This window comes from Calliphora vicina, chromosome 1 (assembly GCF_958450345.1).
Source record: "Calliphora vicina chromosome 1, idCalVici1.1, whole genome shotgun sequence".
In the NCBI taxonomy this organism is placed as follows: domain Eukaryota; kingdom Metazoa; phylum Arthropoda; class Insecta; order Diptera; family Calliphoridae; genus Calliphora; species Calliphora vicina.
Window position 1 is genome coordinate 143,991,903 of NC_088780.1, and position 25,329 is coordinate 144,017,231.

The following is a 25,329-nucleotide window of genomic DNA, read 5'->3' on the forward strand; positions in this document are numbered from 1 at the left end:
TATGTGAATTGCTTTTATTTTTATTTTTGTGTGTTGGCGAGACGCCATTTGTTATAAATATTAGAATTTTTATGAGTTTTTTTATTTGAATACTGTCCCATTTATTACACTGCACAATATTTTTATTATTAGAAAAGTTTTCTCAATTATATGAGTGCTAACAATGTTTAATGTGACATAAAAATTAGTTCTATGTAATATGCAACGGCCTTAAGAAGTTCATGAGACTTTATTATAAAAAATTTAGTATCTGCATTAAACAGAGTATTTAGCATAGTTTGTATTGTACATCAACCGGGTATAATTGAGTACTTATTATATTTTATGAATGTCTATAAATTATACAGACAAAAAACACCCAAACTATTATTTTATTATAGTAATTTATACAGATTTGTCTACTTTACCTATTATTTTTATATATATATTCCTTCACTTGCTCAATTTCGTAATTATATCAAATATATTCAAAACTACCACCTGCTTCTTGCGAACAAGGTTTACAAGGACAATTAGCCAGAAAGTGATTCTGTTTCGATTACAAAGGTCAACAAATAAAGAAAACCCTGTCAGTGGTTTTGTATTATATGTGCATTGATTGTTATCATCAAAAATGTCCTTCAGTTTTCAATATTGGCTGTCATAATTAAATTCCTGTGCCCGTTTTGTAATCTTATATATCCTCATCGCTGAAAACCTATAACAGACTTAGTGAGAAATACGTATTTAAATTAATTTAAGGTCCAGATTAATACCGCGTATTCCAAACATTGTATGTAGTGAACACATGTGAGGGTATTATGCCTTTGTGCAGATGTTTATAACGCCCAAAAATATTAGTCTAACACCCACCTTAAAGTATTCCGATCGAATTAGAATCACCTTCTGAGTCGATTAAACGATGTCCGTCCGTCTGTCCATACAAATGTTCTGCCGAAATTGGACTTTAGCAGTCATAAATGTTTAATTTATATATGTATCTCAACAAATTCCGCTACAAATAAGTTTTATATATACAAAATTCATGTCATCAAATTTTGTTACGATCGGTCCATAATTAGTCATAGCTCCCAAATAGACCCGCTTCCGAAAATCACTTTAACGTGCATAAATCTCTTAAAAATTTTGGTATACACACAAAATTCAACATAAATAACTTTCATAGACACATAAATCACCCGACCTAATTTCATGGTGATCGGTTAATAAGTGGTCATAGCTCTCATATAAGGCCGACTTCCGAAAATCACTCACGAATATAAATTATTGATATTTTAAAAGAAAAATGTTAAATCAAACTTGAAATTTAGTGGAATAGAAATTTAAAGAAATTTTATTACCATTAGAAAGGTAAAAGTGTTGTATTTTTCTCTCGTTATTCGTTAATCAAGGCAATTTTATAAACTAATCGAATAATACAGAAATTATAAACTTTTATTCGATTAAATAATATTCGAATAATTGACGAACCTACTACGCAGGAAACTAAATGATATTTTTGAAACTCCTACACAAATACATACATATATATTAAATTATGTCTTTTTTAAAAAAATTTTTTGCCATATAAAAATATCTCAATATTATTTATTGATTTTTTTCAAGTGTATGTAGAAAAAAATTTAACAGGATAAACTAAGGCTATCACACAAAAGTTTTCAAAAATTATTTTGTTTTTCTTTTTTGGTTTGTTTGTAACCAGTTGAGTTTTTAAACTCAGCCAACCGAAAACGTTGTGATAAGCTTGAACAAAAAATATATAAAAAACTTGTGTAGCAATTTAGAGGAAATGCTTAAAACTGATAAATGCAAACAAATAATAAAAAGTATAGTAGAAGTTAAAAAACCAGCTAAAATTTTTTCAAAAATTATTGTATACACACTATTGTGGAGTACCTATATACATCAAAACTAACAAGAAATGGATTTAAAACGGCTTTTTAAAGTACTTTGAAAAAACATAGCAATTAGTACTTGAATGAAATGCTAAAATATTTTTCCTACACACTCACTTGTACTATATATATCAGGAAAATTAAAAATGTTGGATCATTTGACACGATCGCCATTTTGAAGTTGTTAACGACTACACTGCTCGAAAGCCATACATTTTCTAAAAGTGTACAGCCATTCCTTAAAAGTTTAAAATTATCGTGTTATATTCGTGAGATTAGCCATCAATATATACAATATATACCTCATAACAAAAAAAATCGGTCTATTTTGGTTTCACTTGTATACCAACACATACATAATTTTCTGCATGAAGTACTACATAATTACAAAATTTAACTCTATGTAAGTTATGCAATGTCAGTACATAAATATATCAAATTAATGAAAACTTGTACGGTTTTACATTTTATACTCAGTTGGCACCGTGGTATTACCACTCATAATTAGGTACTATTTCAAAATATTTCACATTAAACGATATTGATGCTGATACAAAAATTAAAGCTTTAAATTTCTTTCATCGGAACTTAAAAAGTCTTCTTAGAAGAGTAGTTTTTCCTCTAACATTGTCGTTTTTCCTCTAGGACCTCTTATTTAGAATATATGAGCGATTTTAGATATTTCATATAAAAATCGATATTTGGTGGGAAATATGAGTGATCACAGATTATTGTCGTTTTCCCTCTGGGACCTCTTATTTAGAATCTATGAGTGATTTTAGATATTTCATATAAAAATCGATATTTGGTGGGAAATATGCGTGATCACAGATTATTGTCGTTTTTCCTCTAGGACCTCTTATTAACGATCTATGAGTGATTTTAGATATTTCATATAAAAATCGATATTTGGTGGGAAATATGAGGGATCACAGATTATTGTCGTTTTTTCTCTAGGACCTCTTATTAATGATCTATGAGTGATTTTAGATATTTCATATAAAAATCAGTATTTGGTGGGAAATATGAGTGATCACAGATTATTGTCGTTTTTCCTCTAGGACCTCTTATTAATGATCTATGAGTGATTTTAGATTCGTATAAAAATCAATATTTGGTGGGAAATATGAGTGATCACAGATTATTATCGTTTTTCCTCTAGGACCTCTTATTAACGCTCTATGAGTGATTTTAGATATTTCATATAAAAATGAATATGTGGTGGGAAATATGAGTGATCACAGATTATTGTCGTTTTTTCTCTAGGACCTCTTATTAATGATCTATGAGTGATTTTAGATATTTCATATAAAAATCAATATTTGGTGGGAAATATGAGTGATCACAGATTATTGTTGTTTTTCCTCTAGGACCTCTTATTGACGATCTATGAGTGATTTTAGATATTTCATATAAAAATCAATATGTGGTGGGAAATATGAGTGATCACAGATTATTGTTGTTTTTCCTCTAGGACCTCTTATTGACGATCTATGAGTGATTTTAGATATTTCATATAAAAATCAATATGTGGTGGGAAATATGAGTGATCACAGATTATTGTCGTTTTTCCTCGGACCTCTTATTAACGATCTATGAGTGATTTTAGATATTTCATATAAAAATCGATATTTGGTGGGAAATATGAGGGATCACAGATTATTGTCGTTTTTCCTCTAGGACTTCGTATTAACGATCTATGGGTGATTTTAGATATTTTATATAAAAATCAGTATTTGGTGGGAAATATGAGTGATCACAGATTATTGTCGTTTTTCCTCTAGGACCTCTTATTAACGATCTATGAGTGATTTTAGATATTTCATATAAAAATCAATATGTGGTGGGAAATATGAGTGATCACAGATTATTGTCGTTTTTTCTCTAGGACCTCTTATTAATGATCTATGAGTGATTTTAGATTCGTATAAAAATCAATATTTGGTGGGAAATATGAGTGATCACAGATTATTGTCATTTTTCTCCTAGGACCTCTTATTAATGATCTATGAGTGATTTTAGATATTTCATATAAAAATCGATATTTGGTGGGAAATATGAGGGATCACAGATTATTGTCGTTTTTCCTCTAGGACCTCTTATTAACGATCTATGAGTGATTTTAGATATTTCATATAAAAATCAATATTTGGTGGGAAATATGAGTGATCACAGATTATTGTCGTTTTTCCTCTAGGACCTCTTATTAACGATCTATGAGTGATTTTAGATATTTCATATAAAAATCGATATTTGGTGGGAAATATGAGTGATCACAGATTATTGTCGTTTTTTCTCTAGGACCTCTTATTAATGATCTATGAGTGATTTTAGATTCGTATAAAAATCAGTATTTGGTGGGAAATATGAGTGATCACAGATTATTGTCGTTTTTCCTCTAGGACCTCTTATTAACGATCTATGAGTGATTTTAGATATTTCATATAAAAATCAATATGTGGTGGGAAATATGAGTGATCACAGATTATTGTCGTTTTTTCTCTAGGACCTCTTATTAATGATCTATGAGTGATTTTAGATTCGTATAAAAATCAATATTTGGTGGGAAATATGAGTGATCACAGATTATTGTCATTTTTCTCCTAGGACCTCTTATTAATGATCTATGAGTGATTTTAGATATTTCATATAAAAATCGATATTTGGTGGGAACTATGAGGGATCACAGATTATTGTCGTTTTTCCTCTAGGACCTCTTATTAACGATCTATGAGTGATTTTAGATATTTCATATAAAAATCAATATGTGGTGGGAAATATGAGTGATCACAGATTATTGTCGTTTTTTCTCTAGGACCTCTTATTAATGATCTATGAGTGATTTTAGATATTTCATATAAAAATCAATATTTGGTGGGAAATATGAGTGATCACAGATTATTGTTGTTTTTCCTCTAGGACCTCTTATTGACGATCTATGAGTGATTTTAGATATTTCATATAAAAATCAATATTTGTTGGGAAATATGAGTGATCACAGATTATTGTCGTTTTTCCTCTAGGACCTCTTATTAACGATCTATGAGTGATTTTAGATATTTCATATAAAAATCGATATTTGGTGGGAAATATGAGGGATCACAAATTATTGTCGTTTTTCCTCTAGGACTTCGTATTAACGATCTATGGGTGATTTTAGATATTTTATATAAAAATCAGTATTTGGTGGGAAATATGAGTGATCACAGATTATTGTCGTTTTTCCTCTAGGACCTCTTATTAATGATCTATGAGTGATATTAGATTCGTATAAAAATCAATATTTGGTGGGAAATATGAGTGATCACAGATTATTGTAGTTTTTCCTCTAGGAGCTCTTATTAATGATCTATGAGTGATTTTAGATATTTCATATAAAAATCGATATTTGGTGGGAAATATGAGGGATCACAGATTATTGTCGTTTTTCCTCTAGGACCTCTTATTAACGGTCATGAGTGATTTTAGATATTTCATATAAAAATCAATATGTGGTGGGAAATATGAGTGATCACAGATTATTGTCGTTTTTCCTCTAGGACCTCTTATTTAGAATATATGAGTGATTTTAGATATTTCATATAAAAATCAATATTTGGTGGGAAATATGAGTGATCACATATTATTGTCGTTTTTCCTCTAGGACCTCTTATTAACGATCTATGAGTGATTTTAAGTATTTCATATAAAAATCATGTGGTGGGAAATATGAGGGATCACAGATTATTGTCGTTTTTCCTCTAGGACCTCTTATTAACGGTCATGAGTGATTTTAGATATTTCATATAAAAATCAATATGTGGTGGGAAATATGAGTGATCACAGATTATTGTCGTTTTTCCTCTAGGACCTCTTATTAACGATCTATGAGTGATTTTAGATATTTCATATAAAAATCAATATGTGGTGGGAAATATGAGTGATCACAGATTATTGTCGTTTTTCCTCTAGGACCTCTTATTTAGAATATATGAGTGATTTTAGATATTTCGTATAAAAATCAATATTTGGTGGGAAATATGAGTGATCACAGATTATTGTCGTTTTTCCTCTAGGACCTCTTATTGACGATCTATGAGTGATTTTCGATATTTCATATAAAAATCAATATTTGGTGGGAAATACGAGTGATCACAGATTATTGTCGTTTTTCCTCTAGGACCTCTTATTAACGATCTATGAGTGATTTTAGATATTTCATATAAAAATCGATATTTGGTGGGAAATATGAGGGATCACAGATTATTGTCCTTTTTCCTCTAGGACCTCTTATTAACGATATATGAGTGATTTTAGATATTTCATATAAAAATCGATATTTGGTGGGAATTATGAGTGATCACAGATTATTGTCGTTTTTCCTCTAGGACCTCTTATTAACGATCTATGAGTGATTTTAGATATTTCATATAAAAATCAATATGTGGTGGGAAATATGAGTGATCACAGATTATTGTCGTTTTTTCTCTAGGACCTCTTATTAATGATCTATGAGTGATTTTAGATATTTCATATAAAAATCAATATTTGGTGGGAAATATGAGGGATCACAGATTATTGTCGTTTTTCCTCTAGGACTTCGTATTAATGATCTATGAGTGATTTTAGATTCGTATAAAAATCAATATTTGGTGGGAAATATGAGTGATCACAGATTATTGTCGTTTTTTCTCTAGGACCTCTTATTAATGATCTATGAGTGATTTTAGATATTTCATATAAAAATCAATATTTGGTAGGTAATATGAGTGATCACAGATTATTGTCGTTTTTCCTCTAGGACCTCTTATTGACGATATAAAAATCAATATTTGGTGGGAAATATGAGTGATCACAGATTATTGTCGTTTTTCCTCTAGGACCTCTTATTGACGATCTATGACTGATTTTCGATATTTCATATAAAAATCAATATTTGGTGGGAAATATGAGTGATCACAGATTATTGTCGTTTTTCCTCTAGGACCTCTTATTAACGATCTATGAGTGATTTTAGATATTTCATATAAAAATCGATATTTGGTGGGAAATATGAGGGATCACAGATTATTGTCGTTTTTCCTCTAGGACCTCTTATTAACGTTCTGTCATCAATTTTAGATATTTCACATAAAAATCAATATTTGGTGGGAAATATGAGTGATCACAGATTATTGTCGTTTTTCCTCTAGGACCTCTTATTAACGATCTATGAGTGATTTTAGATATTTCATATAAAAATCGATATTTGGTGGGAAATATAAGTGATCACAGATTATTGTCGTTTTTCCTCTAAGACCTCTTATTTAGAATATGTGAGTGATTTTAGATATTTCATATAAAAATCAATATTTGGTGGGAAATATGAGTGATCACAGATTATTGTCGTTTTTCCTCTAGGACCTCTTATTAATGATCTATGAGTGATTTTAGATATTTCATATAAAAATCAATATTTGGTGGGAAATATGAGTGATCACAGATTATTGTCGTTTTTCCTCTAGGACCTCTTATTAACGATCTATGAGTGATTTTAGATATTTCATATAAAAATCGATATTTGGTGGGAAATATAAGTGATCACAGATTATTGTCGTTTTTCCTCTAAGACCTCTTATTTAGAATATGTGAGTGATTTTAGATATTTCATATAAAAATCAATATTTGGTGGGAAATATGAGTGATCACAGATTATTGTCGTTTTTCCTTTAGGACCTCTTATTAACGTTCTGTCATCAATTTTAGATATTTCACATAAAAATCAATATTTGTTGGGAAATATTAGTGATCACAGATTATTGTCATTTTTCCTGTAGGACCTCTTATTAACGATCTATGAGTGATTTTAGATATTTCATATAAAAATCGATATTTGGTGGGAAATATAAGTGATCACAGATTATTGTCGTTTTTCCTCTAAGACCTCTTATTTAGAATATGTGAGTGATTTTAGATATTTCATATAAAAATCAATATTTGGTGGGAAATATGAGTGATCACAGATTATTGTCGTTTTTCCTCTAGGACCTCTTATTAACAATCTATGAGTGATTTTAGATATTTCATATAAAAATCAATATTTGGTGGGAAATATGAGTGATCACAGATTATTGTCGTTTTTCCTCTAGGACCTCTTATTAATGATCTATGAGTGATTTTAGATATTTCATTTAAAAATCAATATGTGGTGGGAAATACGAGTGATCACAGATTATTGTCGTTTTTCCTCTAGGACCTCTTATTTAGAATATATGAGTGATTTTAGATATTTCATATAAAAATCAATATTTGGTGGGAAATATGAGTGATCACAGATTATTGTCGTTTTTCCTCTAGGACCTCTTGTTAACGATCTATGAGTGATTTTAAGTATTTCATATAAAAATCATGTGGTGGGAAATATGAGTGATCACAGATTATTGTCGTTTTTTCTCTAGGACTTCTATTAATGATCTATGAGTGATTTTAGATATTTCATATAAAAATCGATATTTCGTGGGAAATATGAGGGATCACAGATTATTGTCGTTTTGCCTCTAGGACCTCTTATTAACGCTCTATGATTGATTTTAGATATTTCATATAAAAATCAATATTTGTTGGGAAATATGAGTGATCACAGATTATTGTCGTTTTTCCTCTAGGACCTCTTATTAATGATCTATGAGTGATTTTAAGTATTTCATATAAAAATCATGTGGTGGGAAATATGAGTGATCACAGATTATTGTCGTTTTTCCTCTAGGACCTCTTATTTAGAATATATGAGTGATTTTAGATATTTTATATAAAATTCGATATTTTTTGGGAAATATGAGGGATCACAGATTATTGTCGTTTTTCCTCTAGGACTTCGTATTAACGATCTATGGGTGATTTTAGATATTTTATATAAAAATCAATATTTGGTGGGAAATATGAGTGATCACAGATTATTGTCGTTTTTCCTCTAGGACCTCTTATTAACGATCTATGAGTGATTTTAGATATTTCATATAAAAATCGATATTTGGTGGGAAATATGAGGGATCACAGATTATTGTCGTTTTTCCTCTAGGACCTCTTGTTTAGAATATATGAGTGATTTTAGATATTTCATATAAAAATCAATATTTGGTGGGAAATATGAGTGATCACAGATTATTGTCGTTTTTCCTCTAGGACCTCTTATTAATGATCTATGAGTGATTTTAGATATTTCGTATAAAAATCAATATTTGGTGGGAAATATGAGTGATCACAGATTATTGTCGTTTTTCCTCTAGGACCTCTTATTAACGTTCTATCATAAATTTTAGATATTTCACATAAAAATCAATATTTGTTGGGAAATATTAGTGATCACAGATTATTGTCATTTTTCCTGTAGGACCTCTTATTAATGAGTGATCTATGAGTGATTTTAGATATTTCATATAAAAATCGATATTTCGTGGGAAATATGAGGGATCACAGATTATTGTTATTTAGAATATATGAGTGATTTTAGATATTTCATATAAAAACCTATATTTGGTGGGAAATATGAGTGATCACAGATTATTGTCGTTTTTCCTCTAGGACCTCTTATTAATGATCTATGAGTGATTTTAGATGTTTCATATAAAAATCAATATTTGGTGGGAAATATGAGTGATCACAGATTATTGTCGTTTTTCCTCTAGGACCTCTTATATAGAATATATGAGTGATTTTAGATATTTCATATTAAAATCGATATATGGTGGGAAATATGAGTGATCACAGATTATTGTCGCTTTTCCTCTAAGAATTTTTTTCATTTCGAAAACCCAAAATTAAAAATACAAGCATTTGAATTCAATGTTAGAGATTCTCTAAAATTTTTTAATTTCCTCATATACATTTCTAATTTTATTAATGATTTTGTAAATTCTTTTTTGCTGGAATTTTTTAAGTCGACCAGAGTTTAATCGCCAGCCTTTACTCTTGTGATTTCACTGACCATTACAAATGTATGCTGTATTTGTTGTAATTTCCCCTAATGCTATTTGATTTTTCATTACCATTTTTTTTTTTTTTCGAACTTGATGTATGAACATCATCATGTTACCATACAATAATACTCGTGCATAATACGTAACACGAATTAATAATAACAATAGCAATCAATACATGTCTAATAACCAGTGAAGATTAAGTGCTACTATTACACCTACCTTCTCGCTTTTGGCAAATAGGCTTGCCAAGTCGGCAGAATAAGGAACGCTGCCAATAAATTCATGGGCTTGCTGTAAAGAGAAAGGACAGTATTTTAATAAAAGTTAAATATTTTAAAATAGTTAAAAAAAAATTGCAGTTTATTAATCAACTCCATTGTTAAACAAATCAAACACCTGGCAATCACAATCCTAAAAACATTTTAATTTTATTAAGGTTGTTGTTTTTGTTTCACTTAAAGCGTGAGTGAGATGTTTGTGTGTTCTTGTATGTATTGTATAATCAATATAAGCTCATTAGGATTTTTTTTGGTAAGATTTTTTTTACGACTCGTAGCGTTAACAATACTAATGTTAACGATTTCAGTGAATGATAATCATGTTAATGTCGTTTCATTTGAGTATGTGTGTATTTAGATGTGAACATACACAGACCTCTGTTTAAATATAAAGGATGCTCTTGATTATATACTACGGTTTTGTGATAAGCCTGGGATAATTGATTGCGTTCAAACGTAAATGACTCCTTTGGGAAAATTCTAAATCATGTAGTCTTTTTACGACTCTAAGCAGTTTATAGAAATGATTTTATTTTTATAAATAAATAAATACATACGAGTACATACATATGAGAAAAATCAAAAATTTGGACGAAACGTTGAAAAAAATATTAAAATATTTCGGTAAAACATAATACCAAAAAACTGGGTTGTGTAAAATTTTTCTCCTCTTAAATTTATGATCAGTTAAAAGTTACAAAATTAAAAATATACTTTATAACTTACTTAACTTAAAGTGCTCTCATTAATTTGATATCTGCCCTCACAACATACAGATTACATCCAACATAAATTAGAGTCATTACTTTTTTATAAGTGTATATGAATTGGAAAATTTGTTGAAAATTTATTTTTCTGAAACTTAAACGACCTTAGCTCACCCCTTCTCCAACAGATTTTCAAAAAGTCTCTATTTCTTAAAAGGATAATATATCTTTTAAATAAAATAATTAGTTTTACTTATGATATTTTAAAGATTCGACTTTAAGTGTATATTTATTACACCATATTTACTAATAAAATAAAGTATTAAAAGAGGCGATCGAGAAAAACTGTACGTATTTTCGATCTTTATTGACTGCAATACAACATAATTTATTTAAAATGACTTTCTATAATTTTTTAAATTAATTAGTATTTAGCAGGCTGAGTGGCGGGGAAACTAAGCGGACAGTTAGTATGAAGTATATATTTTGAATTTTGTATACATATATTTACAGAACATATCGAAGGTTTATATTTAAACAGAGCTATACGACATTTTCTCGAAAATGATTTTTTTATAGCAACGTATTCCCTAACTAATTTGTCATCTGTCATTTAAATTTAAAAAAAAAAATATTTCCAATGTTTGTTTTCATAAAATTTGTATTGGGCTATCTAACACACAATTTATTTTGTTTGTAAAAAAGTGCTATATGCATATGAAATATTCGTGTATATAATAAAATATTAAAAGTGTTTTTTATAAAATATAATTGTCCAATTCACAACCTAGTTGTATGTTGTATGTTACAACTATTGTGGTTGTGAACACAAATTTCGCCAAGTCGTAAGCTTACCCTGCCAAGCCTTGACAATTCCAAACGAATATGATAACAAAAAACATTATAAAATCTATTAATATGTAAAATTAATAATGAAAGCGAACTAATGTGTGCATTGTGTAAAAAATGCAAACAATTGACAAATATTTAAAACAAATTATCGTTTTTCATAAATTAAATAAATTTACTGATTTCAGTTTTCAGATTTTTTTGTTTATGTATAAATATGAACTTTTGGTAACACATACATTTTCATACAACATTCGAAAAACATATGTAAAAATGTTGTAGGTGTTGTACAAAATATTTATATAGAAATTATCAACAACATTTGTACAACTATTGTACATTCAGACGACTTACAACTCATACGACTGTACAACGTCAGTTGTGAATTGAACAAATATATGTCTATTACAACGTACGACACTCAATATTAGACACGAACCGTGATATACGTCCAAAACTATAAATTAAATGGAGAAAAACTGCGTTTTCAGTTTTTCATTTCGTGATCCTGTTTCCTTTTAAATGGATTTAAAATTTTCTGAGGAGTAAATTTTTGAAAACATGTTTTAAAATACTTCTGATCATCTTACTATGTCCAATTTGATGTCAAATGATGAAGAAAGGTTGTAAAATATTTCGTATTATTTTGATTTTTTCCTGTCAGAGATGTTAAAAATGTCCATTCAAATTTTTATCCTTGAATATCCTTTTAGATTTCCAATATTTTTTTTTAAAGAAATAGTGAGTTAGAGATCCAAATATTGAATACCACATGCCAAATGTTTATCCTTCTATCTTCGCTACTTAAGTGTTAAATAATATTTTAAATTTGCTTTATTTGATTTTTTATATTTTATTTTAATATTTCATTCGAATAAACAAGTAAAATGGTACAGTCGGGCAAGCCCGATCAAACAGCAAAATGAATTCCCTACAGCCTACATTTGAAACGTTTTGGAGTATGTCCTGAGAAAGAATATTTTTACTTTTGTGGTTCCTTTTTTTATATTACATAAATAAATTGCTTCGCATTGGGAATTATTTCATTTCTATTGGGATTTATTTCATTGGGAGTTATTTCGTTTTTTTGGGACTAATATTTTTAAAATTATGAAACCGTCGATTATTGGGAGTAATTTCATTTTACCCTTTGGTAGTTATTTCATTTGTCAAGATTGGGAATTATTTCATTTTTGATGGGAATTATTTTATTGGTAGTTTTTTCATTGGGAGTTACTTCATTTGGGAGCTATTTCAAGGTACCGCTTCCAACAAATAGAATTCTGTGGAAAATTCTAGAAAGCTGATTAGCTTTATGTATAAACTTTCTTACAACTACGAAGTTCTTCACATATGTAAAACTATGTCCTATTCAACTAAGCAAATATTAAAAACTCGTGTTATAGGGCCCATACACTACACCATCATGAATGTGCAATCAAGTGCTTGTGCCAGCTGATTGGCCGTGTATGAGCTTGTAGTGTGATTGTACCAGCTGCTGGTGCTTTATAAAAAATATTTTATATTATTTTTATTGTACAAGTAGGATTGAATCGAGTGTTGTAAAATTAGCTCATAAAAGTTAAATAAAACCTAGATTTCCTTTGTTTTCTAGCAATTTCTTTATCCAAACGCTTTTTTTTAATCCTTTTTCGTTTTACACAGAACAAATTATATTTCAATTCAAACATGTATCCCATATTGAAATGGTTTCAATCATAGAGAATATAGAGCGGAAACTCGAAAAAAACTCAAACACAAAAATTACTCAAAAAAGTTACACATACGAGTGTTGTTTTTGTTTTCACATAGTTTTTTTTACTAACACATTCTCACCACTTAGGTTTTTGACAACTGAGTTAGGTCTTTGACAGGAGAGTTTCCGCTCTATGTGTTTTCTCTATGGTTTCAATTATTTCATAATTAAATCAAGTATTCATGTGCTCAAAAACAAAATTTTCTGATATTTTCTATTGAATTTTGAGTTTTGAATTTGATAATTTTGACAATTGAATACACAATTTTCGTTATTGGTTGAATTTCATTACAAAAATTGTTGAACAGATAATTTTCGTAATTGAAAACACAAAAAATATCAAAAATGTGCTTTCAATTACGAAAATAATCTATTAAATAACTTTTGTATTTGAAATTCAACCAATAACGAAAATTGTGTACTCAATTGTCAAAATTATCAAATTCAAAACTCAAAATATCAGAAAATTTTGTTTTTGAGCACATGAATACTTGACTCAATTATAAAATAATTGAAACCACTTCAATATGTGATATATATTTGAATTGAAGCGGTTTAAAAAATAGTTTTTTCTGTGTAGGATAATAGCAATAATAAATGCATTACAAATTTTGTCGTTATTCATTACAACCTTCCACACACAATTTTTGGTAAAAAATTTATTTTGTACCAGCATGCTGGTTGTAGTGTGTGTGTCCAGCTTAATTGCACAATCACTTGATGGCACACCTTTGATGGTGTTGTGTATGAGCCCTATTACTTACATAAAAACCTCAAAGTTTACATTAAAGCTTATTTTTATTTTTGTTCAAATAGTGCTATCTGCTTATTTCACTGTTAGAATCGAAAAACTTCAACTTGTAAAAAGTGCTATCTAACATATTAGCGCGAATATCAGGAATTAATAAAAACTTAATATATGTAGGATTTAGATGTCGTTTTTAAATAACATTGTAAAATAAACTTTAGTTATTACTCTTATAGTTAACGAAAAAAACAGTTTTTTCGCTCTCCTGTAAAATGTTGATTTTCCTTATAGCACTATTTGAATATAAACCCTCGATATATTTTATAACTAAGATATAAATAAGAGAAAATTAAAAAATGGTTTTTATTTAAATATAAAAAATTTTAAAGGAAAAATATTTGGTTTAGTGAAATTTAAAAAAAAAATCAATTGTAGTTATTTTTTTTTTTAAAAAAATACAATACAATCTGTACCAAAATATTTTTCACTCCATAGACGTACGAATGTCACGTACGATGACATGGAAATATATATAGTATATACTGCATTTTTACCATATTTTTAAATATTTCTTCTTAACAACTTCGTGCAAAATATTATAGTCAAATTTTATTTAGTAAAATTCTGCAAAATTTTTGATTTTCCTCATATGTGTGTCTATAAAAATGAATAAGCGTTTTCACACATACATTATTATATAGAATGTATGTGCGAGTACTTATACATGAAGATTACACCTGCTTCTAAATATCTAAAAAAATACGCATACATATGGGCAATTCCACGAGAATGACAAACATGACTGAATAAGAAAAAACACAAGAATTTTACTATGTTAAGGTACTTTGAGCTAAATTTAATTTTTTAATTTAATTGGTATGTGACGGCGAAAACTAATCGCCCAATTAGTGAAATTAACTCTGATTGTTTTTTTGCTATTTGAAATCGAATATTTTCTATTTATTTTTGTAGCTTTTGTATAGCTTTTTGTATTTACAGAATATATATTGTTTTAATATAAGAGAAAAATCTGTAAAGATTTTCTAAAGATTGTTTTCATTTAAATATGACTAAACTATTATTCAGATACTCTTAGTTTTGCAAAATCTCTTCCACTCTATAGGTGTACAACTGTCACGTACGATGACATGGAATTGCCCATATGTATGCATGTATGTATGTGATTTAGTAGTATTTGTTATTTATATGTTGCTTTTGTAATTAGATTTACTATTGCATGTATGAGTGTTGTATTTTATTTTATTGATTATGCTGTTAAAATTATTTTACGATATATACCTAAATACTCTTATTTTTATATAAAGTTATGTATAGGAAGTTATATATAGGGAACTGGTAGTAACTATAACAAATTTGTGAAGCTATAAATCAGTAATTGTTTTCTCGTTGTTTTGATGTTCCGTTTTGTTCGTAACTTGTTTCCGCTTTATGGTAATAATTATGTTCTTCACAATTTATGTTTTTTTGTTGTTATTTTATTATGAACGTAAAAATTATTGAAGACATGGTGAATATTAACAATTTATTTGTTCTTGCATGGCATTACATTTTATAGCAACACTATGCATACACTTGAACACAACTTCCAAGTTTAGTTGGAATTACGGCGACTAATTCTGAAGTCGAAGTAAATCCATAGTCAACTCTATTTGATGGAGGAAAATTATCAAAATCTGTTTTTAGAATATAAATGTATTCTTCCAATTTTTTTAGTTTTTCGGAAATATTCAATGAGTCACACATATCCGTGAATTGGGATCCATGTGAAAATTATATGTTCGAAAAACGAGTATAATTAAAGCATTATTAAATAAACCTACACACAGAGAAACAATAAAGTTGGGCATGGTTACTGTAACCATTTCAATATTGTTACAAGTTTTTTACAATATTATAGACACAGTAACCATTTACATGATTGTGGTAACCATAATATGGTTAATTTACGAATCACATGATTGTATCAACCATATATATGGTTACAGTAAACAAATATATGATTGTGACAACCATTCATATGATCAAGGACTTATCATATTATGTTGCTCTCGGCTTAAAGCTTATCATAATCTGAGAACAACATATTATGATAAAATTATGCATCAGAAATATGGTTGCCACAAACATATATTTGTTTACTGTAACCATATATATGGTTGATTTTGTGAAAGGTGTTGTGTGTGATGCTTAAATTTATTGTTTGTTACTTTGTTACTTTGTCAATTTTTTTTATTATTTTCTTGACTCTTTCTTTTTGCTTTCATGTAGTATGTTTTTCTTAATTTGGCCCAAATTCTGTGCTTTGTTTTTGTTAACTTTGAAGCTGTTTAGTGGCACAAGTCGAACGTAACTTTATAAGAATTTTCATTTCGTTTTCTTGTATATTTTAGTTGTTGTTGTTTTTTTTGTAGCTTTTAAGATGAAAAATATTTTCTTTATTTTGCACGTATGTTTATTTTTGTACTCGTCTAAACAAAACACGAGCAAAGAAATGCAATACACACTCTTAAACTCACGCACTTTCCTTAGCTACTCATACAACCATACTCTTTATCAAAAAAAGGGGGTTTTTGTGTAACAGTTTTTGCTCTAAATGGTTACCACAATCATGTAAATGGTTACTGTGACTATAATATTGTAAAAAATCTTGTAACACTATTTAAATGGTTACAGTAACCATGCCCAATTATATTTTTTCTCTGCGTGTAGGATGTATAAAATTAGTAATTTACTTACACTCTTTATTTATATTATAAAGTCTTCAATATCTCTTACTCTACAAATACTGCAAAATTATTCGGATTCTATTCTCAAATGGAATGTAACGAAATACAGAAAATCGAATCATAGAAATTAAAAAAAAAACTCAAACAATTTTGTTTGTTTTCACATGTTTTTTTTAATTAATTCCTACCAGTTAGATTTTTGACAACTGAGTTAGGTCTTTGATAACAGACTTTACGATCTATGTGTATTTATTTATGGGTCGAATCGGATAAAAAATTTTCAAAGTAAATTCTAGTTTACAAGATACTGTTTATTAATTAGGTTAATATTTTTCGCATTGACCACGGATGCGTATGATCAATATATATAATAATTGTAACAAGTATACTCTTGCATTAGTGTAATTATAGTTAATAATTTCCGGATATTTCACTTCTCGGGAGGAAATTATAAAACCGTTTCATTCCCGGGAATTTTTATAGCCTACACAACCTTACTTTCTGAGTCGATTAAACGATTTCCATCAGTCTAGCTGGCTCTCCATATAAATATTGTGCGCAAAGTACAGGTCGCAATTTCGAAGATATTTCGATAACATTTGGTACTTGTAATTTTTTCGGCCCAAGGGCGAAGCCTATTGAAACTGGCTGAAATCGGTGAAAATGACGATCGGTCTATAATTAGTTATAGCTCCCATATAAGACCCTTTTCTGAAAACCATTAACGCAAATAAATTATTGAAAAAAGAAAAATAGTTCTGCTCATTTACTTACTTTTAAAGAAGTATAAAATAACTATTATATTTGGGTGTACAATATTGGTCCAAACTTTTTAAGGATTTCTATTGTAATTTAATAATCATCGGTAATAGTGATTTGATCGATGTTGTCACACTTGTATAAAATCAGTAAATTCTATGTTTTTTTTTTAAAAAAACCTAAAAATTTCGTTAATGTTAAATCTGTAAAACAACATAGTTATTTTAGGCTCCTTAATAATTCCTTTAAGGACATAAAATTTCAATGTGATTCAATCTTAATGACCGAGTTTTTGACCATCACAGCGAATCTGAATATTAAAACTATAAGAAGAAAATATATAAAGCAATTAGCGAAAATTTAAAAAAAATGCTCGGTAAAATTTTCCCGCGTAGAAACCCTAATTTTTTTTGCGGTTGCCTTTCTTTTGCATTTTTTTAGATTTTCGATGCTCTCAAGATTTAAGATTCTTCTTTGCCATTTAGAAACCAAATGCTGAACATTTTATCGAAATTTTTTTTTGAAATTTCATGTTTTGGGTGAAAGTAATTTAAAAATATTTTTTGTAATTATCGCTGTTATCTATGGACAGATGTTTAAATATTTATTATAAAAATGTTCATTATAAAATTTCATGTATTTCAAATAGCAAATCATACATCTTCAAAATTGTTTTGAAGACATTTAAAAATTTATTTCGTTTCTAACTAATGACTAAAAATGCGAATTTTAACAGTTGAAGAATTCCAAGAATATTTTGTATTTGCGAATTTTAACAGTTGAAGCTATTATCGTGGATACCGATTTAAAATTGAAGAATTCCAAGAATATTTTGTATTTGGTAATAAACAACAGAATGATAATTACAGTGTGAAAATACCAGAGCTGTAGACGAATCATTCATTTGCTGAATTAATTCGCGAATCATTCACACAAAAAAAAATGAAATGAATGAAATTTGAGTCAATTCAAATGAATTTGGTAAAAATTAATTGCAATTCATTTGAATTGAATTGATTTTGAATTAATTCAAATGAATTAGGAAAAAGAGTTAGCAATTCTTTTCCAACTCATTTTCCAACTCAATTCAATTCAAATTTCAATCAATGAGTTGTGAAGTTTTCAAGTTTTGTATTGAATATTTTCATTTTGGTATGAGAAATTTTTCATTCCTCCTAGAGACCTGCCCTTGTATTTCATTTTAGATTTCATTCATTTGAATTGCTAATTCTTTTTTCTAATTCATTTGATTTAATTCAAAATCAATTCAAATGAATTGGAAACGAATTGCAACTCATTTTTACAAAATCATTTGAATTGGAAATGTATTGAAATTCATTTCTGCCTAATTCGTTTGAATTGATTAAAATTTCATTCAATTAATTTTTGTTGTAAAATGTATTAATTCGAAATTTAGATAATTAATAATGAATTTTAAATAAAAAAAAATGATTCATTTAGCTCTAGAAAATACCCAAATGGGATTCTCATGCATTCAGAAATTCGACCTCATTACAAAATTTTTATTACTGCACTATGGTCTAGAAAGTGATTTAGAGATGAAAGGGATTTTAAAATGTTGTAATGTATATATTGCTAAATATCCAATGTATTTGGATTAGAAAAATACATTGAAAAATATAAATAAAATCAGATATGGTAGAATTCCAACGTAGGATGAAATAATATGGAAATTCTTTTTTATATCAGTTTTCATACACAGTTAAAATTAACCATTAAATAGTAATTCTGAAATGGTTTTAAATTTATTTTTTTTGAGAAGTTTAGGCCTCGAAAAGGTGTTAAAACTGTCTTATTTTATAAGCTAAATTCCATATTGAAGAAAATCTGCTCTGTAGATATTTTTTACTTGGAATTTTAAACTTGACAATCAAAGTTAACAAGCGTGATTAATTTTGTAAACTATTAGTTCATGTTTTCGTGAGTTTACCGTATTAATGAAAACTCGCATTTACTAATCTTATTAACAGAAACATTGACATTAAAAATACTTGTTTTTGTTTCATGTAAAATTCCATTTTGAATTACTTTTAATATCTTTGATCTATAATTACTCTTAATTAATCATTTCCCGAATTCTAAATATCACAGACACTAATACAACATTTTAATAAATTTCCTCTAATTTTAACTAAGTTTCTTTAAGATTTTTGTGATAATTTTATTCAGTATGTACTTGTAATTAATTTTGAACTTTCACTCTTGCGGGTTCATGAACTTTTGTTTTCATCTCTTGAATGAATTGCTCCCAGTATGCGCATACGTGTACAAAAATGCACAAGTTGGAAAGTTAAAACACGAAAATGCATTTGTCTGCATACTCTATGTTTGAGCTTAAGTATTTTAAATATTGAAAAAATAACAGCAAAATCAACAGCAGCAGCAACAACACCGACAATACTAAAGTCCTTTCTATTAAAAACATGTCAGGTGGAAGCACGTAATTAACTAAAGGAAATAATAAAGAAACATGTTTTTATTTCTTTTTTCTACTTTTTGGCTGTTTGGTGCGCGAGTTGAAAATGCCAACTGGTTTTTCTTTTGATTACGAAAGCGAAATAGTAGTAAAATTTTATTTTTATTATAACGAGAGCAAAAAAAGAAAACAACTTTAGTTATTTTCTTGTATTTTTCTTTTTTTGGAATTAAACAAGAAAAAAAAATTAATTTCCCGCTATATTGCCATTTCCACCAACACCATCATCAACAGCATTGGAATAAATGCCGCAACATAGATTTGGTATTGCGTCTGCATGCATTTTGTGTATAAAGGGTATTTCGATAATAAGTGTAAATTTCAATTAAGAAAACATAAAATGACATTTTGCCTCAAAATGGCGGAAAGGTATTGTATAATAACTAAAGAATTATAAACAAATTTTGACTATTTGGCAAACATTCTTAGTAGATAATTAAATAACAACTTATGTTGAAACCTCCATTCATATACATATAAAGCAAGAACACATGTAAGTATGTTTAGATGCATGTAAGTTCAACATCTACAAATTTCAGTGCACGCGACTCAATATTAAATCGTTTTATTTGTGTTGCAAACAACGAAAAAAGCAATAACTGCAGCTACAACAGCAAGCTGGTTATAGAAATACAAAAACAGCAACAACGCCACCATCATAATTTGCAAATTTTGAAAATTCAAAGTATAATTAAGTTATTATTTTGCAGCAATAAAATTCACCAAGCATACATGTATCATGACTCTCATACATTCATATGAATACACATTCATATATTCATAGATACATTCCTCTATACACACAGATATACAAATAGAAATATTGTACTGACATATTTAACATATGTATGTGTGTGATGATTGGAGTTTAGAAAGCCATGTAATGCAATGTTTCTAAGCCATAATAATAGTCAACGTATGTTGCTACATGGCAAAACAAAATGCTACAAAATCTGTAACAACTGCGTCAGCATTTTAAATTAAAATCGAAAAAATTACTACTAAAAACAACTATTGAACATTGTACTACATTTGCGAATTATAAGTTTGTATACAGACATAAACAAGTGGAAGTCGTGGCATATTTAGAGTGGGTTTTTTAAGTGCAGTAGCAAACAGTGGTAAAGTCAACTGAATTGTTTTAAATTGCATCTTAAGTATTTGATATTCTGTTAAACAGTTTATAACCTACACCACCATGGTGGAACAGGCATTAGCGTTTAGTCTATCACCCTCCTTGAAGTATATCCATGGATTCAAAATCAATTTCTGAGTCGATTTAACGATGTATGTCTATCTGTCCGCCCGTAAACTTTTCCGCAAAGTACAGGTCGCAAATTTTAAAAATACTCGTATTTCTATAAAATTTGACACATGCTTTTTTTCGGCCAAGGACAAGGTTTCGTTCATAAAATTGTTTAAAATTAGTCGATTATTTCACCTAGTCCCCATACAAATATCCTCCCGAAGTAGGACATTATGTGTCATATAGATATGATTTATATGCATACCATATCCATTCACATTTTTCTACTAACAAGTTTTCTATAAAAATAGATGAAACCGAAAAATTGTGTGCTGTTCGATTCATATAAGAACATCTTCCGAAAAAAATGGTGATAAATATGAATCTTCTAACTGCTCCGATTACATAACGATGTATGAAAGAATCGTGGTGTAGGATAATAGATTTTTGAAACTAAAATTTGGGTGTCAAAGTTGACCACCTCTGGTTATGAAAACTTTGTACAGCTTGTAGCTTGAAAATATATGGATAGATAAATATCTATAAACAATAAGAGATTTTTAAATCGATATCTGCCCTATTTTCTGATGATCAGTAGAATAGATTGTCCAATTCAAATAACATTCCTGTTTTAAAAATTACAAAACCCAAACCTCCGGGTTACTCAGTCGTGAGAAACAGAAAGTTGGATTATAATGTTAAGCACATTATAATCCAGAAACAGGGAAATTTTACAAACTTTATATGGACATTGTACAAAATAATTCATTTGAGAAGCAATTATTAAAACATATAGAAAGATGGATATCCTAATAAAATTAAAAAAAAAAACTTTTTTTTTTTAAATATATGCCACACATGTAGAGAAAATAACATGTAAGAAAGTATGACCAGTCAAGCCCGACAATGTAATACCCTACAATAAGTAAATGCAAAAATATTTTTCTTTTAAAATTTCAGTAACTTATTTTCATGAATGATTTTCGGAAGGGGGCTTTATATGGGAGCTATGACATGTTTACGACAACTAAATTGTGTTCTTTGTAACAAAATATTGTTGTCATACTCAAATATTTGTTATTTTAATTAAGTTTTAACAATATTTTAGTTACTGAAATCATTTTTTTGTTCATCGCGATTATAAAGAAGTGGCCACTTTTAAACGAAACAACGTGTGTTAACATTTTATACATGATATTAAAGGTAATTTATTAAGCTTTTAAAAAAATATAAATGTCGGTTTATGCGTTTTTATTGCGAATAAATTGTCGGCTTTTCTTCTTATGCCTCCCATTAATAACTGCACAACTTTTCTTCCCACTTCTACAGTTATTCCACCATATTTATTCCACTTTGTTCTCATCAAAATGTGGTTATTTACTGTACCTGTACTCTCTTTCAATTTACGTTTAACAATTGCACAAAGATTTGTGTAATTTGTTTAATTGATATGGTTTGGTATAACATCAATATTATTCTCATTATACCACTTCATAGTTCTATTTGAGTAATGACAACTTGTCATTGAGTAATGAAAACTTGACAAAAACTTTGTATCAGATGTGTGATGTCTTATAAATGATAGCAATCGCTTTTCCAAACTCTCGTTTTATATATAATTCTGAAAATTCTTTAAAAACATGTCTGAGAAGCTTGACTCTTCAGACCGCAGCTGCGGATTGCTTGCAAAATTAATATTTTTGTTCAATTTTACGTATTCACAAACCGCCACATAAACACGAGCTGCCGAAACGTAAAATTTTTGATCTGATATCTACCGGAAATCAGATTTTGGCTGTCTTGTAACCCGACAAAGTCGGATTTTCTAGATATTTGTGCACAATTTTTTCTCTAGCTTCTTTTTCCATTGTGTCTACACTTTTTAAAACTAAACATAATGACTTGCAATTCATTGTAGAATAACGGTAGATTTGTTGTTAAAAACGTATGTAAATCTTTTTCCATTTTGATAACCGATTTTAAGTGGCCACTTCTTTACATTTGAGTATGTTTCACCGAAACATAATTATACTCAACCATTAAAACTCACAAATAACCACTAAATGTTAAGTTTTTATGATATGTTTAAAATGCGAACAAAATCTGTTTACTTTTAATAGTATTTTGTTCTCATCATTTGACAAGTAAAGTTCTCATTCCTTCTACAGTTTTCTAAGCCGAAAAACAATAAATTTCAGTGAATTTATCCATAGTTTATAAATTACTTGATCATAATATGATATTTTATGATACTTCGAAAATGTCGAATTTTGTGCCAGCAATGCGACATATGCGTTAAGTTTTGCGATACTTCTTTAAAAAAAAGTGCCACTGAAGCACAACGATTGATCACCGAAGCTTGTGGTCAAAAGCTACAAGAGTTTTCGGATTCAATGGGAGCTACTCAATCAGCAATTTTAAAACGTTTTCAAGCAGCAGAATTTATCCAAAAACATGTAAATTGGATACCATACGAACTGAAGCTGAGAGACCTTGAAAGATGATTTTGTATGGCAGAAATGTTGCTTGAATCCTATAAAAGAAAATCGTTTTTACACCAAGCCATTATTTGCGATGCAAAATGGATTCATTACGACAACCCAAAGCGTAAGAGATCGTATGTAAAGCCTGGCCAACCAGCCTAATCGCCACCAAAGCCAAATTTCAATGGCGCCCATGACCAAAAAGTGTGCTATCTACTATGAGCTACTGAAATCTGGCCAAACCATCACATGGCACCAGTACCGAATGCAACTGATTCGTTTGAATCGATTATTGGCCGAAAAAAGCCCAGAATATGCGGCCAGACATGAAACCGTAATATTATATCATGACAACGTTAGACCACTTGTTGCAATACCTATTAAAAACTAAACTAGAAAGAAGTGGTTGGGAAGTTTTGCCTCACCCATTTTATAGTGCAGACCTTGCACCGTGTGACTACTATATGTTTCGGTCAATGAAGAACGCTTTCTCAGAACAGAGTATCCCAAATTGGCTTGATTCGTTCTGGACCTCCAGTGATGGGCAGTTCTCTTGACTCGGAATACATATGTTGCCAGAAAGATGAAAAAAGTTAATAGCTAACAATGCACAATACTTTTAGTAAATTTGTATTTTATAAATGTTCAAAATAAAACAAACTATTTTAAAAAATCCCGCATTTTTAAATCATAATGTTTTTTCTATGCTTGCAGATGATGGCTTCATTGCTGATTATTTTGCGCTCTAAAAATCTATTGAGTTTTTATATAAAAATCAATGATAACCCTGTCAAATTACTGTACATAATGTAGTAATTTATGACATATTGAAAATGTGTTGGAAAGATGTTAGATTCACAACAAGTGATATTAGGACAATTTTTACGATAGTTGTTACAAAATTTCACTTAGTTATGAACTGTACTGCCATTCTTCTTTAATATTACTGTTATAATTGAGGAATTCTTTTATTTCTCACAATCCTGAGCAATTAGATTTATGTCTTATATGAACATAATGCAGTTTACCAAAGTGTTTGCAAAGCTATACATAATTGTCTATATTATAAGCACCTCACCTCATATTTCAGCAACTATTATTTTAACATAATATCGTTTTCTTCTCCATCTTACACGATTTGTTGCAGTAGTTTTCGCGTCTTCCCGTGGAAGATCTTGGAGTATCGTGCGCTTCCGGCTTCTTGAACCTTTAGGATTCCACTCTAGCGCCATCCTTGTTATACTGTCAGCGTTCTTTCTGATAGTATGGCCGATCCACCTCCATTTCCTACGTTTTATTTGTGTTAGTATGGGTTCATCGATGGTAAGGTTTCAGTGATCTGTTTTGCTGATGTTAATAGGCCGGAATATTCTGAACATGATTCTGAATATTCTGCATATGATTTGTATTACTTGTAAGGTATAATT

General features: G+C 28.9%; 1 protein-coding gene across 1 annotated transcript in view; it reads right to left on the reverse strand.

The window, feature by feature from the left end:
* Positions 1-25,329, reverse strand: part of LOC135953255 (piggyBac transposable element-derived protein 3-like) — a 102,931-nt gene that overhangs the window by 60,082 nt on the left and 17,520 nt on the right. The window contains exon 2 of the mRNA XM_065503052.1: positions 10,052-10,123. Within this exon, the coding sequence (XP_065359124.1) occupies positions 10,052-10,123 (72 nt within the window). The remainder of the gene's footprint in view (positions 1-10,051; positions 10,124-25,329) is intronic.